The sequence below is a fragment of the Chiloscyllium punctatum genome, chromosome 4 (genome assembly GCF_047496795.1).
Source record: "Chiloscyllium punctatum isolate Juve2018m chromosome 4, sChiPun1.3, whole genome shotgun sequence".
In the NCBI taxonomy this organism is placed as follows: domain Eukaryota; kingdom Metazoa; phylum Chordata; class Chondrichthyes; order Orectolobiformes; family Hemiscylliidae; genus Chiloscyllium; species Chiloscyllium punctatum.
The window spans coordinates 51,164,286-51,180,725 of record NC_092742.1 but is presented as its reverse complement, the minus strand read 5'-3'; the positions used below and the strand labels follow the sequence as shown (position 1 = coordinate 51,180,725).

Genomic DNA, 16,440 nt, shown 5'->3' with positions numbered 1-16,440 from the left:
CGGACTTGAGCACACCTGAGGTAGGGATATTATGACTGCATCATAAAAGCCCTCAAATATAATAACACACTGGCTAAGCTCCTCAGAAATCATATCAATATTTTCTGATTAGATGAGATTCCCTACAGTGTGGAAACAAGCCCTTTGGCCCAACCCAGTCCACACTGACCCTCCGAACAGTAACCCACCCAGACCCATTTCCCTCTGACTAATGCACCTAACACTATGGGCAATTTAGCGTGGCCAATTCACCTAACCTGCACATCTTTGGATTAACCCGTTCAGAGATGTTATTACACACCTCTGAAGCAGGTCGGAAATGAACCCAGGGCTCCTGGCTCAAAAGTAGGGACACTATCACTGTGCCAGAAGATTCCCAAGATGCTCATCTTACACTGACATCTAAAGGCACTTCTAGGTTCCTAATCATGGAAGTCTAACTGCAGGCAAATATTGAAGTTTACCTGCTATCGGCTGCAATATAAATATTTTCTTGGGCTTTGTGAATTGCACTTGATTGACTGTCAAGAAGCAAAAGAGTGAAAACATATTTTCTTACTTTCAGCAATGACAAAGTTAGTTCATGTTTCAAATGCAGCAGAAATAGGAAAGAATGGAACACATAATTATCAATCTCACTGTGATCATCACTTCCCCCAGGAGTTCATGATAAATGATAACACATCTCAAATATGACGGAGTACAAATTGCTGAAATCCTTGAAGTAAACCTTACTCCCTTAATTTTACGTATTATTTGCTGAACAGTAAAGCTCTTAATAGGGTTGTATCATTGCATAAATTAAACTTCTAACTTTTGTTGCAGTTACACTGATTATAGTGGTATCTTTCGTATCCCTTTCTGTCACTTTACATCTCTTACTTGTGTCCTGGAGAATTAATTTAATGTACAATTAGAATTTAATATGGTATATAGAGACTTTGTAAAGATATTAATCATTGCCAAGCAAGATGCTTCTATTAAAGTATAAGTGTATAAATCCACTTGTTTTAAGTGATGCACAAGATTGATTGTGCTGTCCTTTCTGTAATTGCAAAATGTTGGTGTGAATGGAGTTGGATATTAGTTGTGATAAATGTCACTGACATTTCACTAATGTATACAAATTGAGGGCAGTCATAAACTAGAATTGCAGTAAATGCTTAGTGGAAATTAGTGTTGTTTGTCAGGTTAATATTCTGAAAAAAAACCTCTCTGTATATTTTTTGTCTCTTCCATCTCCTATCTATATGCTTATTTGCATTCCATATGTAGATAAACAAACAGGAGATGAGAGAGACAGATTAATATATGTTATATCTACAAATGGTTTTGTGCATGGGAGGGGGTGGAAAGCAAAGTTTAAAATATGAATTTTCTAGTAAGTCACAGATTCCATATGGCTGTTTTGAATTGATTGTATTTGTTTTCTGTGTATGATTTAGAATTATATGAACCCTATAACAGGTCATACAATCCTATATATGCAGAATGCTGTTTTTTATTAATTTAATTTCTAAAGTTACAAACTTTAGAAATCTGTTGTTCCCAATTTTACTTACTTCTGATATTGTCCATTTCCTTGTAAATTTTATTTGTGAGATATATCTGTACACAGCAAGTACGGACCTCTTGATTGTATGTCAATTTGAGGATTCTAACATTAATCAGAAGATCTAAGTTCACTGAGTTACTTCATTTGGGGAATGTTTGTTCCAACAAATTCAGAACAGAAGTCTTTTTTATTGTTAAAAAAAGACAAATATGGAAAATAAATGCGGAACAAATTTTCCTCAGTCGGTTGGAATCATGCTGATCACTGTAGTGTTTTAGAGGACTGGATTTTAGTTGGAGGCTGACAGATTCTGTTTGAATTCTTTTTGTAGATTACAAGGTGCTCAACTATCATTGGCAGAGTTGTGATAAATCAGAGGGGACAGCTGCGCCACAGACAGAGAAAATACTATTCCAACCCCCATTAACAGCTGGCCTGCTGGAAAAGAGAATAACATAAAAGGAATAAGAAGCCAGGTGGAAATTGTATTATCCGAAAGAGGCTTCATTGTTCCTTAAACCTGTTCCTTTATTCATACAGATCAAACTGTATCCCTGATGAAAGTGTCTTCTTACACTATTCTTCAAGGTAGCAGAGCAAAATATAGCAATAGCATTCTGCAATTTACGTTTAAAGAACCCCTATAAAGTTTACACTTCATGATTAAAATTCCTGGCACTAATAAGGCCAAAACCTATTCCATAGTAAATTCACTTAGCTTAACTTAAATGTTTTCTTTTTAATTTCAGCACGGACTCCTTGATGTACAATTCTAAATTTCTCCCCTTTTCTATCATTCTTTCCCTAGGGTACAATCATACATGTATTCTCACATGTTCAAAAAAAAGTCAATTCTTCTAAATGTGAGCCTAAATTGGAGCTGTTTGATAATAGGATTGTGCATCACATTTGGTACTTATCTAGTGTTGATGCATTTTGCAGTCTACCCAGCAGTCAGGAGCCTGTAATGTCATTCCACTCCCTTTTCCTGAGTGCAAAATAAAACCCCATAGCTCTTTTAGTTCTGATTAGCTATTCTGACATGTTTATTTGTGTTAATTTCAAACTTTGTTGCCTTTTACCAACTATAAAATTTATTCTGTAAATTTTGTTTGCTCAAACTCATATAAGTGTTCTCAAAGTAGAACCAAAAAGATTCCTGTTTTGTTAAATTTCTGTTCATCTCTACTCAGCCAGTTCCATTCAGATCTATGAGGTAATGTACTTGAGTTTATTTAGAAATGTTGCTCATGAAGTTGCTCATAGTTGAGAAAGAAGCCATCTGTCACTGTGCAGCTGCCTGCTTCAGACTCACGTTTTGGTGATACGGCCACTCAGTGAATATATTACACAGTGAATACACAGAATTACACACTGGAAAGCCCAGGAGATGGTCTGATTTTGTCCAACAATAGGTATTCCTTTTCAATAAATAGAAATACACAGTGGGAGTGTTGCCTCTTGTTTTGAAGACAGGGCATATGGCTGAAGTATTTTCTTTTCCCTGGTCATGCAACATCTGTTGTCATCTCTGAAGAAGATTGGATCAGTGATTTGATGACATAGGCTGTGCCCTGTTGGTTGACCTTGTTAGTGGTCTGTAACCTAGATTAAAAGCTGAGGCTTTGCTTTACTGAACTGTTAAATGGTTTAAGGAAGTCCTAATGCTTGATAATAAAATGTTGTATTCATTGCATTCTGAGGAGGTGGTGCAAAATATTGGGTGTCCAATGACAGGCAGTTTGCAGTCTAAAAATAACCAAGTATTGTCAAATGACAGAGGGATCCAGTGATGTTCTTTCGCTTCAAATACTGCTCACAACTTTAAGCAGATAATTACTCAGTAATCAAGATATGCAGGTGATTACTGTATTTCAGGTCCTTTAACCATCATATGAAGATGTAAACCTTTTGGTTCAGTCTGTGTTTAGTATCTTACACAGCACACAACTGACATGATTCTGATCAAACTCCAGTTTTTTCATTAATTTGTCAGGTTCCTGTTATCGCGACAAAGCAGCTGCACATGTTATGTTTTAAAGAAGCTGAAATGATAGTGAACGGCCCTCCATAGTATTCAGGACAGTTTTGCTGTGTCTGGTCATTATTCGTGTCACGTTGATTATATTCTTGTGCAAAATAGACTGTTGTACCCAACGTTTAAAAACAAAAATATTACTATCCTGTGAGTCAAAATTTGGAAACTATATCCATGCATACCTATCTAATGTAAATTCCTCCTCACAAACACAATGTAATTTTTATTTGTTAAAAATGAAAAAACTGTGGAAACAAAAACTGAAATTGCTGGAAAAGCTCAATAGGTCTGGCAGCATCTATGGAGAGAAAGCAGAGTTAAAGTTTCAGGTCCAGTGACTTCTTCAGAACTTTATATTATTGAACTTGAGCAGTATTTTCATAAAATCCTTTTGCACAGTAATCAGCAATGATTTCTCTGATAATTCTTCAACAGTTTCACCTCCAGTATGTGTGGAGGGTTTTTGCTCTGAGAAAAATGAAAGGTGAATTCCTAAACAGGTCATTTGCAAGTGGTAGCTGCATTGCACCTAGCCTTTACTGTGTCCTATGCTTTTTCAGGACATAGAGTTGCAAATTGAATTCAGAAAATCAAACGCATGTCATTGCCGTCTTGATCCACTGGGAACGGAATAGTAATTTGATCCACATTGCAGCAATGTTCAAATTAAACATGTATTTCATGGAACTGCCTTCTAGACCATTAGTTTATTTTAGAAGCATAGAAAATAAAAGTTCCATTCCCAGGAATCAGTCTCATAAACCTGTGTTGCAATCCCTTAACAGCTGGAACATATTTACTCGGGTAAGGAACCAACACTGCGTACAGTATTCTAGGTATGGTCTTACGAAGTCCCTGCACAATTGCAGCAAAACATCCCTGCTCCTGTTACTTGAATCCCGTCATTATTTTTAAAAAGGAGCTAGAGAGAAAACAAAGAATTACAGGAAAGTTAGCCTGACCTCACCATTTGGCTTCTTTACTGCCTGTTGCACCTGCATGCTGACTTTCAGCAACTGGTGTACAAGGACTGCATGTCAAATAATACCTCCATCTTTCCCAATCTATCTCAGGCTGTATCTCCACCTTTCTCAATTTATCACTATTCAGATAATAAACTGCCTTCCTGTTTTTTTCACTACAAGGTGGATAATTTCACATTTTTTCTACATTGTACTTTATCTGCCATGCATTTGCCTACTCGGCCAAAGTGTCCAAATTACACTGAAGCTTTTCTACATCTTCTCACAGTGCACTGTTCCACCCAATTTTGTGTTGTATGCACATGTGGAGATATTACAATTAGTTCTGTCATCTAGATCATCAATATCTCTTGAAATAGCTGGTCTAAGCACTGATGCTTGTGGTACCCAACAAGTCACATCCTGCTTTTTAGAAAAAGACCATATATTCCTGTTCTTTGTTTCCTGTCTGCCAGCCGGTTCACTATTCATCACAATAAGCAATCCCTGGTCCCATGCACTTTAATTTTTTATGTTAATCCGTTATCAGAAACCTTATTGAAAGTCTTCAAGAAGTCCAATAAGCCTAATCCACTGGCTCCCCCCGATTAACTCTTTTTATTTGCACCTTTGAACAATTCCAGTAGATTTGTCTAGCACGATTTCACTTTTGTAAATCTATACTGACTCTGTCCAATCCTGTTATGGTTTTCCAAGTAGTCTGCTGTTAAATATTTTATAATAGTCTCTAGCATTTTCCCCATTATTGAGGTCAGGCTAACCAGCTTGTAATTCTGTTTTCTCTCTAGCTCACTTTTTAAATAGTGAGGCTATGTTAGACACCTTTGATTCATAGGAATGTTCCAGATTCTGTAGAATCTGTAAGGATGACCACTAATGCATCCACTATTTCCAGAGCCACTTGCTTTTAACATAGATCAACAATTAAGTAACTAATTAATTAATTAATGGTGGCATAATGGTAATGTTACTTAGCTTTTAATCCAGAGATCTGGGTTATTGTTATGGGGTAAAAGTAGCTTAATTGTGACCATATAACCACTGTCAATTTTGGTGACAACCCATCTGTTTCAGGGATGTCCTTTAGGAAGGAAATCTGCTGTCCCTACCTTGCCTGGCCTCATATGACTCCAGACCCCAAAACTCAGGGCATGGTTAGGAACATGGGACTGGGATATCATAGCAATTACAGAAATGTGGCTCAGGGATAGACAGGACTGGCGGCTTAATGTTCCAGGATACAAATGCTACAGGAAGGACAGAGGCAAGGGAGGAGGGAGAGTGACGTTTTTGATAAGAGATAGCATTACAGCTGTACATAGGGAGGATATTCCCAGAAATAATCTAGAGAAGTTATTTGGGTGGAACAGAGAAATAAGAAAGGGACGATCACTTTGTTGGGATTGTATTGTATACCCCCTAATAGTCAGAGGGAAATTGAGAAACAAGTTTGTAAGGGGATTTCAGTTATCTGTAAGAATAATAGGGTGGTTATGGTCGGGGATTTTAACTTTGCAAATGTAAAGTGGGACTGCCATTGTGTTAAGGGTTTAGATGAAGAGGAATTTGTTAAGTGTGTACAAGACAGTTTTCTGATTCAGTATGTGGATGCATCTAATAGAGAAGGTGACTGACTCTTGGGAAATAAGGCAGAGCAGGTGACTGAGGTGTCAGTGGGGGAGTACTTTGGGGCCAGCGACCATAATTCTATTCGTTTTAAAATAGGATAAAATGGAAAGGATAGACCAGATCTAAAAGTTGAAGTTCTAAATTGGAGAAAGGCCAATTTTGACGGAATTAGGCAAGAACTTTCAAAAGCTGACTGGGCGCAGATGTTCGCAGGTAAAGGGATGGGAAGCCTTCAGAAATGAGATAACGAGAATCCAGAGAAAGTATATTCCTGTTAGGGTGAAAGGAAAGGCTGGTAGGTATAGGGAATGCTGGAAGACTAAAGAAATTGAGGGTTTGGTTAAGAAAAAGAAGGAAGCATTTGTCAGATATAGACAGGATAGATTGAGTGAATCCTTAGAAGAGTATAAAGGTGGTAAGAGTATACTTAAGAGAGAAATCAGGAGGGCAAAAAGGGGACATGAGATAGTTTTGGCAAATAGAATTAAGGAGAATCCAAAGTGTTTTTACAAATACATTAAGGACAAAAGGGTAACTAGGGAGAGAATAGGGCTCCTCAAAAATCAGCAAGGTGGCTTTTGTGTGGAGCTGCATGGGAGACTGGTGAGCAAGGTTAGATTTCACTGAATACAGAGAGAACTTGCCATTTGGCTACAGAACTGGCTCAAAAGTAGAAGATGGTGGTGGAAGGTTATTTTTCAGACTGGAGGCCTGTGACCATTACTTTTCATCATTTATATAAATGATTTAGATGTGAGCATACGAGGTATAGTTAGTAACTTTGTTGCTGACACCAAAATTGGAGGTGTGGTGGACAGCGAAGAAGGTTACCACAGATTACAACAAGATCTTGATCAGATGGGCCAATGGGCTGAGAAGTGGCAGATGGAGTTTAATTTAGATAAATGTGAGGGAAAGCAAATCATAGCAGGACTTATACACTTAATGGTAAGGTCCTGGGGAGTGTTGCTGAATAAAGACACCTTGGTGTGCAGGTTCATAGCTCCTTGAAAGTGGAATCGCAGGTAGATAGGATAGTGAAGAAGGCATTTGGTATGCTTTCCTTTATTGGTCAGAGTATTGAGTACAGGAGTTGGAGCTCATGTTGTGGCTGTACAGGACATTGGTTAGGCCACTTTTGGAATATTTTATGCATTTCTGGTCTCCTTCCTATCAGAAAGATGTTGTGAAACTTGAAAGGATTCAGAAAAGATTTGCAAGAATGTTTCCAGGATTGGAGGATTTGAGCTATAGGGAGAGGTTGAACAGGCTAGGGCTGTTTTCCCTGGAGCGTCAGAGGCTGATGGGTGACCTTATCGAGGTTTATAAAATCATGAGGGGCATGGATAGGATAAATAGACAAAGTCTTTTCCCCGGGGTGGGAGAGTCCAGAACTAGAGGTCATAGGTTTAGGGTGAGAGGGGAAAAATATAAAAGGGCAACTTTTTCAATCAGAGGGTGGTACGTGTATGGAATGAGCTGCCAGAGGAAGTGGTGGAGGCTGGTACAATTGCAACATTTAAAAGGCCTCTGGATAGGTATATGAATAGGAAGGGTTTGGAGGGATATGGGCCGGGTGCTGGCAGGTGGGACTAGATTGGGTTGGGATATCTGGTTGGTATGGCCGAATTGGTACAGCTGTTTACATGCTGTACATCTCTATGACTCTAATATAGTTGACTTCTAACTGCCATCTGTGCAATTAGGGATGGTTAACAAATGCTTGCCTAGACTGCAACACCCTCAACTCATGAAAAATTTTTTAATAAAGATTAATTTATTTCAGTACAAGGGATTCTTGTAATCATTGGGTTATTTCCCAGTCCTCAAATACTTCCACATAAGCTTTAGGACATTGGCATAATTTGAGACCAAAGTATTGTCTTTTTAACAGTAATGCTATACTCTTTTGAAAAGACTTGATCTCGATTTATTGGTACTTTGAGCCTTTCTTTCTGGTTACTAATTTCTAGATATCTGCTAGGCATCATTCAGCATTAAGTTATGGGCCATCCAACCTGCTAAGTTTGGTCTGCAAAAAATATTAATGTATTTTAGCCACTATGAATATATAATGTAAAGCATCAATTTAATTCTGATCAATTTATTTTTTTCACTGTAACAAAAGACAATAAATTTTCTAAAGAAACTCTGCTGACTGGACACTTCTCATTTTTCTCACAAGTGTTTTGGATACTGTGGTGTTGTTTTAAAATGTAAGATTAATAAGTAGTGGAAATGTAGAGATATTAAATGCATGGTGGTAAGATGAAAAGTAAAACAAATGTTTTGAGGAACTTTGCAAAACAGAAATGTTGCCATTTTAATCACCTTTCTGTGTGCGCGCATGAGCAAATGCACATACACATCCTTATTGCCAAAATTAAATCTTGTAGAATATTTAACTTCAAAGACAATTTTATAGTCAACTTAGATATCAGAGAAGTGGGCAAGAGTTTGAATGTGTCAGTTTTGCATATTATCACTTTGTAACATTCTCAGATCTATACTTTACAAATATTTGTAGTTGGGTTTTGCTTTTAATTTATCAATTTGACACGTTGCTATATTTTTGCAGGTACATTTTGAACAGTTTAAAGAAGCATTAATTTTTACCTTGTCGACTACTATTGAAGGGAATTTCTCAGGCGATGATGGTTATCAAGCACTAGGTAAGTGGAAGAAAGAGTCTGTAACTTTAGAGATATACAATACATCTTAGTATGATACATACAAATTTTCATGTGCAGTGAAATCATGGGTTGTAATCTTTCATATGAATGATTTAAGTGCAATTTGTAACTACATTGCCTTCAAAATGTCAGATATTATGAACAAAATATATTTTTCAGTTGCTCATTATGACTATTAGATGTTTTAATGTTCTCTATAGGCAAGTGTTTTTTACCCTAAAGGCATAATTGTAAAAATTGTGGCAGTTTTTTTAATGAAACAGCTGTTATAGGGCCTGCACTTAGGTTGTATGAAGGAATGCTCAGCCTGGATTGTAATGCTTGTATAATTTATGGTCACATTCTGATTGAAAGTAGATCTCCTTATCGTAAAGACATCCCTTCACTATAGCCAGACAACTGTCGAGAAAAATGAGCTAAGCAGTGATGCTTTTGTGTTAGTTTGAGTGGACAGCTGTGATTTCATGTTGCATTTATATACTTTGATCCTTTTTCTAATTGAAAATGTAAATTCTGCCACGCTTGCAAATAAACTAGAATTACAGAATCATTTAATTTGTGGTTTGTGCAAATCATAGTTCTTCAACTAGAAAAACCAACCACCCTTTTGCCTTTGTATGTTCATTTCCAGTATTTATCCAGTTTTTAAAAAAATTATTATTGTCCCTTCTTGAGTAGCCAAGATCATAAAGTCATAGAGTCATAGAGATGTACAGCATGGAAACAGACCCTTCGGTCCAACTCATTCATGCTGACCAGATATCCCAACCCAATCTAGTCCCACCTGCCAGAACTTGGCCTATATCCCTCCAAATCCTTCCTATTCATATACCCATCCAGATGCCTTTTAAAAGTTACAACTGTACCAGCCTCCACCACTTTCTCTGGCAGCTCATTCCACACAAGCACCAACCTCTCTGTGAACAAGTTGCCCTCTAGATCTCTTTTATATCTTTCCCCTCTTACCCTAAACCTATGCCCTCTAGTTCTGGACTCCCCCACCCCAGGGAAAAGACTTTGTCTATTTATCCTATCCATGCCCCTCATGATTTTATAAACCTCGATAAGGTCACCCATCAGCCTCTGACGCTCCAGGGAAAACAGCCCTAGCCTGTTCAACCTCTCCCTATAGCTCAAATCCTCCAAACCGTAACAAGGACAGAATGCCCCTGGTGCTCACCTTCCACCCTACAAACCTTCGCATAAACCAAATTATCCGCCGACATTTCTGCCACCGCCAAACTGACCCCACCACCAGGGATATATTTCCCTCCCCACCCCTTTCCGCCTTCCGCAAAGACCGTTCCCTCTGCGACTACCTGGTCAGGTCCACGCCCCCAGACAACCCACCCTCCAATCCTGGCACTTTCCCCTGCCACCGCAGGAACTGTAAAACTTGCGCCCACACCTCCTCCCTCACCTCTATCCAAGGCCCTAAAGGAGCCTTCCACATCCATCAAAGTTTTACTTGCACATCCACTAATATCATTTATTGTATCCGTTGCTCCCGATGTGATCTCCTCTACATTGGGGAGACTGGGCGCCTCCTAGCAGAGCGCTTTAGGGAACACCTCCGGGATACCCGCACCAATCAACCACACCGCCCCAACATTTCAATTTCCCCCCCCCTCTCCCACTCTGCCGAGGACGTGGAGGTCCTGCGCCTCCTTCACCGCCGCTCCCTCACCACCAGACGCCTGGAGGAAGAACGCCTCATCTTCCGGCTCAGAACACTTCAACCCCAGGGCAGCAATGTGGACTTCACCAGTTTCCTCATTTCCCCTTCCCCCTAGTTCTAAACTTCCAGCTCAGTAACTGTCCCCATGACTTGTCCGGACTTGTCCTACCTGCCTATCTCCTTTTCCAACTATCCACTCCACCCTCTCCTCCTTGACCTATCACCTTCATCCCCTCCCCCACTCACCCATTGTACTCTATGCTACTTTCTCCCCACCCCCACCCTCCTCTAGCTTATCCCTCCACACTTCAGGCTCACTGCCTTTATTCCTGATGAAGGGCTTTTGCCCGAAACATCGATTTCTAAGCTACTTGGATGCTGCCTGAACTGCTGTGCTCTTCCAGCACCACTAATCCAGATTCTACCTATCTAAGCACAGTACATTCACAGGTTCCCCTTTATCCATAATGCATTCTGCTTCAAAAGAACTCCAAAGAATTGTGTCAACATGATTTGCCTTTCATAAAGCTTCTGCCTGATTAATATAGGATGTAAGTATTGTTTAAAAGGTATGCATTTAAGCCGGTACTACTATATTGGTTAACTGTTTAAATATTATTAGTGTGATTACTTAAAAATAAATTATTGATATATTTCTTTAAGATCTCTAATTTTTGTTATACTCACCAAAAATGATAAAAAGCAATGGATAGTTCTACAAAAACAACTGCAACAGGGTCTTATTTAAAATCTTCAAACATTATTATTAATGCCTTTGCAAAACAAAATTACTGTTCTGTGGCATTTTTTCTAACTTTTCACATTTTTTTATATTCATTCATGGACTGTGGGTGCCGGTGGCTTGGCTGGCATTTATTTCCCATTCCTAGTTGCCTTTGAGTAGGCTGATGAGCTGCCTTTTTCTACTGCTACAGTCCATTTGGTGTGGGTACACTACAATGCCATTAGGGAGGGAATTCAAAGATTTTAATCCAGCAACACTGAAGGAACACTGATGTATTTCCAAATCAGGATGACAAGTGGTTTGAAGGGGAATTTGCAAGTGGTGATATTCCTATGTATCTGTTGCCATTTCCCTTCTAGATGATATGGTAGGGGTAGCACAATGGCTCAGTGGTTAGCACTGCTGCCTCACAGCATGAAGGACCCAGGTTCGATTCCAGCCTTGGATGATTGTAGTGTGTAGTTTGCACGTTCTCCCTATGTCTGCATAGGGTCCCACCAGATGCTCCGGTTTCCTCCCACAGTCAAAGATGTGCAAGTGAGGTAGATTGGTCATGGTAAATTGCCCTGTAACGTCCAGGGATGTGCAGGCTAGGTGGATTTGCCATGGTATATGTGGATTTACATGCATTGGGTGGGGGTGTGGGTCTGGTGGGGTGCTGTACAGAGAGTCACTGCAGACTTAATGGGCCAAATGGCCTATTTTCACACTGTAGGGATACTATGATGCTGGTCATAGTTTGGAAGGTGCTATCTGAGATATGTCGGTGAATTTCTTGTGTAGTATGTTTTATAGATAGTGCACACTGCTGCTATTGAGTATCAGTTGTGAAGGGAGGGATGTTGTGGATGTGGTGCCAACCAAGTGGCTACTTTGTCCTGAATAAGGTCAGGCTTCTTAAGTGTTATTGGGGCTGCACTTATCCAGGCAACTGGGGAGTACTCCATCACATTCCTGACTTGTGGATGGAGCACAGACTTTGGGAGTCAAAAGGTGAGTCACTTTGTTGCAAGGTCCTAGACTCTGGCCTGCTGTGGTAGTCACAGTACTTATATAACTAGCACAGTTGAGTTTCTGGTCAACTGTAACCATCAATGTAAATTGCAGAAGCTTTAATTTTGCAGTGATCTGGACAGTAGGTGAAATAAATCATGTGTTTATGGATGGGTTTAATAAAGAGGCAGTAAACAGGGGTATGGCAATTACGGCAGGATTGTTTGATTTCATGTGAGGTTTCAGAGACTTTCAAACAGCAGCCTTGAAATTAGTGATTTGTCCATTTCCATAAGGAGTTGCAATGCAGAGGTGTGTTTGGAGAATAGTTGCAATTGAATAAATATTTGAAATTAAATCTGCCCTCAGCAGATCCATCTGTTTAAAGTGGAAAGCAATAGTAAGATGTCCTCAGTTAGTTGTTACTACTCATCTTGAAGTTGAAGTATTTGGGCTTAAGGTTGTCTTATTATTGAGCTAAATGAAAGTGCAGCTATTACGGCCCACCCTTGCTCATTGTGAACATGTCATATAACAAATTCCAAAGTGTTTTACAAGACCGTATCAGTTGGTGTCATTCAACCTGGAATTATTTGTTTCGTTTTAAGTGTTTTTATTGCCATGGTGCTGTGATGGTATTGTGTAACTAGTCTGTCTGCAGCCTGAATAGTACACTCCACCCTACCTGAAGAAAAGTCGTTGTTTATGGTTATCTGTGAAGTATGAGGAAAAATAATTGCCAAATTCTCATGTAACCTATTGTGGTGATTAGTAAGGATAATATTGCTTGTATTATCATGTACATAAACCAAGACAGAGCCTGCAAGGCCCTGTCTTTCTGTTATTTCACTTTTCAGCCAGGTTTTCTGCTCTGTCACTGTATTATACTTTTGGTTTCTAAAATTATAGGTCAAAACCTCCAAATCTCAGTATAACGCCAAATTACAGTCATGAAGCTTTCTGTTGTTAAAATTGTCCAGCTGTTAGTAGTGAAAGCTACTGAAATTTTATATTCTGGTTTCTACACAAAGACTTCATACAGTACTCATAGTGTGCCTCAAGATGTGACATTATTATCTAGCTCATATGTGCACCATATTCTAATTCTACAAAACTCATCAATGCATGAAAACCTGTGCCCTCGGTGACACTTAGTTTTTCAGTACATTGAATGTTGCATTCTCTTAAGCTAACAGAAACAAATGCTGCCAGTTCCATATCATTTTTGCCTTTTGTATTTCAAAAAACAAAAGGATATTTAAACTTTAAATGGCTCAGCATTATGCCAGTGCTGTTTACATAGCTCAGCACCGCAAACACAATTTATATTTAAGAATATTTTCCTCCCTTGTTTGAAATTATTCCTTTTTGGTCACTCCATCAGAATACAGATGTACTTCCTGCAGTAGAAAATAATTTTTCAAAAATGGCAATAACCAATAAGTAATGTAAATGTTGAATTACAATGTCACAAAATTATTTCACCAATCTCTTTTAAACATGAACTACAATATATATTGGTGCCAAGACCAACATTTATTGATTAATCATTTACTATTTTCCATCCCTAATTAGCTTGAACTTTTCTAAAATGCCCTGAATAATGTTTTTAATACTGCTTTCTAACATCTTCCTCCCTCCCTTTTTGAATACAGGATACTGTTGGGGGAGATGGCTCACCAGGGGAAGGCACCAGGAGCCAGGTTCATGGCACCATGGCTGGCTCTGCTGTACAGAAAGGCAGGACAAAAAGTGGAAGGGCTATAGTCATAGGGGATTACATTGCAAGGGGAGTAGATAGGCGTTTCTGTGGTTGAAAATGAAACTCCTGAACAGTATGTTGCCTCTCAGGTGCACGGGTCAGGTGTGTCTTGGATCAACTGCAGAAAATTCTCAAGGGGGAGGATGAACAGCCAGTTGTCATGGTGCATATAAGCTCCAATGGTATAGGTAAAAAAAACAGGATGGGGACCTACATGAACAATTTAGGGAGTTAGGAACCAAGTTTAAAAAGTAGGACCTCAGAGCTGGTATCTCAGGATTGCAACCAGTGCCATGTGCGAGTCAGACTAGGAATGATAGAACATTCAGAATGAATGCGTGGCTTGAGAGGTGGTGCAGGAAGAAGGGATTCAGATTTTTGGGACATTGGGACCGGTTCTGGGGGAAGTTGACTATTACATATTGGATGGTCTATACCTGGGCCGGACTGGAACTGATGTCTTTGGGGGTGCGTTTGCTATAGCTGTTGGGGAGGGTTTAAACTAATGAGGCAGGGGGATAGGAACCAAATGAGGAGGTTAGTGGACAGAAAGCAGGCCCTATCTAAAGCCTGTGAGGAACCAGATAATGAAGTCAGCGTGACTAAGGGGAAGAGTAAGCAGGAAGTGGCAGATGAACGCAGAGGCACTGGTGGTCTGAGGTGCATTTGTTTTAATTCAAGAAGTATAGTAGGTAAGGCAGATGAACTTAGGGCTTGGATTAGTACGTGGGAGTATGACGCTATTGCTATTAGTGAGACTTGGTTGAGGGAAGAGCATGATTGGCAACTAAATGTCCCTGTATATAGGTGCTTCAGGCGGGATAGAGAGGGAAGTAAAAGGGGTGGAGGAGTTGCATTACTGGTCAAAGAAGATACACCAGCTATGCTGAAGGAGGGCACTATGGAGTACTCGAGCAGTGAGGCAATACGGGCAGAGCTCAGAAATAGGAATGGTGTGGTCACAATGTTTGGGGCTGTACTACAGGCCTCCCAACAGCAAACGTGAGATAGAAGTACAAATATGGAGAGATATCATAGAAAGATACAGGAGCAACAGGGCGGTGGTGATGGGAGATTTTAATTTTCCAAACATTGAATGGGATTCACTTAGTGTTAGAGGATTGGATGGAGCAGAATTTGTAAGGAGCATCCAGGAGGGTTTTCTAGAGTAGTATGTAAGTAGTTCAACTTGTGAAAGGGCCATACTGGACTTGGTGTTAGGAAGTGAGCCTGGCCAGGTGGTTGAAGTTTCAGTAGGGGATTACTTTGGGAATAGTGATCTCAGTGCCATAAGTTTTAGGATACTCATGGACAAAGACTCGAGTGGCCCTGAAGCAAGAATGCTAACTTGGGGGGAGGCCAACTATACCAAGGTTTGACAGGAGCTGGGAATGTAGATTGGAGCAGCTGTTTGAAGGGAAATCCACATTTAATTTGTGGGAGGCTTTTAAAGAGAGGTTGATTAGAGTTCAGATGAGATATGTTCCTGTGAAAATGAGGGATAAAAATGGCACGATTAGGGAACCATGGATGACAGGTGAAATTGTGAGACTAGCTAAGAAGAAAAAGGATGCGTACATAAGGTCTAAGCGACTGAAGTCAGACAAAGCTTTGGAAGAATATTGGAAATGTAAGACCAAGCTGAAATGAGGAATTAATTGGGCTAAAAGTGGTCATGAGATATCCTTAGCAAGCAAAGTTAAGTAAAACTCCAAAGCCTTTTATTCATATATAAGGAGTAAGAGGGAAATGAGGGAAAGGATTGGCCCACTCAACGACAAAGGGGGAAAGATATGCGTGGAGAAAATGGGTGAGATTTTTAATGAGTACTTTGCATCAATATTCACCGAGGAGAGGGACATGGCAGATGTTGAGGTTAGGGATAGATCTTTGATTACTGTAGGTCAAGTCAGCATAAGGAGGGAGGAAGTATTGTGTATTCTAAAAGGCATTAAGGTGAACAATTCCCCAGGACCAGATGGGATCTATCCTAGGTTACTGAGGGAAGCAGGAGAGGAAATATCTGATGCTTTAACAGATATCCTTTATCCTTTGCAGCATCCTTAAACACGGGGGAGGTCCCAGAGGATTGGAGAATTGCTAATGTTGTCCCTTTGTTTAAGAAGGGTAGCAGGGATAATCCAGGTAATTACAGACCTGTGAGCCTGACGCCAGTGGTAGGGAAACTACTGGAGAAGATACTAAGGGATAGGATACATATCCATTTGGAAGAAAATGGGCTTATCAGTGATAGGCAGCATGGTTTTGTTCAGGGAAGGTCATGTCTTACAAACCTAATAGAATTCCTTGAAGAGGTGACAAAGTTGATTGATGAGGGAAGGGATGTAGATGTCATATACATGG

General features: G+C 39.7%; 1 protein-coding gene across 4 annotated transcripts in view; it reads left to right on the top strand.

Annotated features, from left to right (window-relative positions):
* The window catches only part of nin (ninein (GSK3B interacting protein)), a 193,682-nt gene that overhangs the window by 48,648 nt on the left and 128,594 nt on the right, over positions 1-16,440 (top strand). For all 4 annotated transcript variants that reach the window (XR_011960443.1, XM_072568685.1, XM_072568686.1 and 1 more), the window contains exon 3: positions 8,784-8,877. Coding sequence is in view for 3 of the 4 variants with exons in the window: in XM_072568685.1 (XP_072424786.1) it covers positions 8,784-8,877 (94 nt within the window). In the remaining variant the exon portion in view is untranslated. The remainder of the gene's footprint in view (positions 1-8,783; positions 8,878-16,440) is intronic.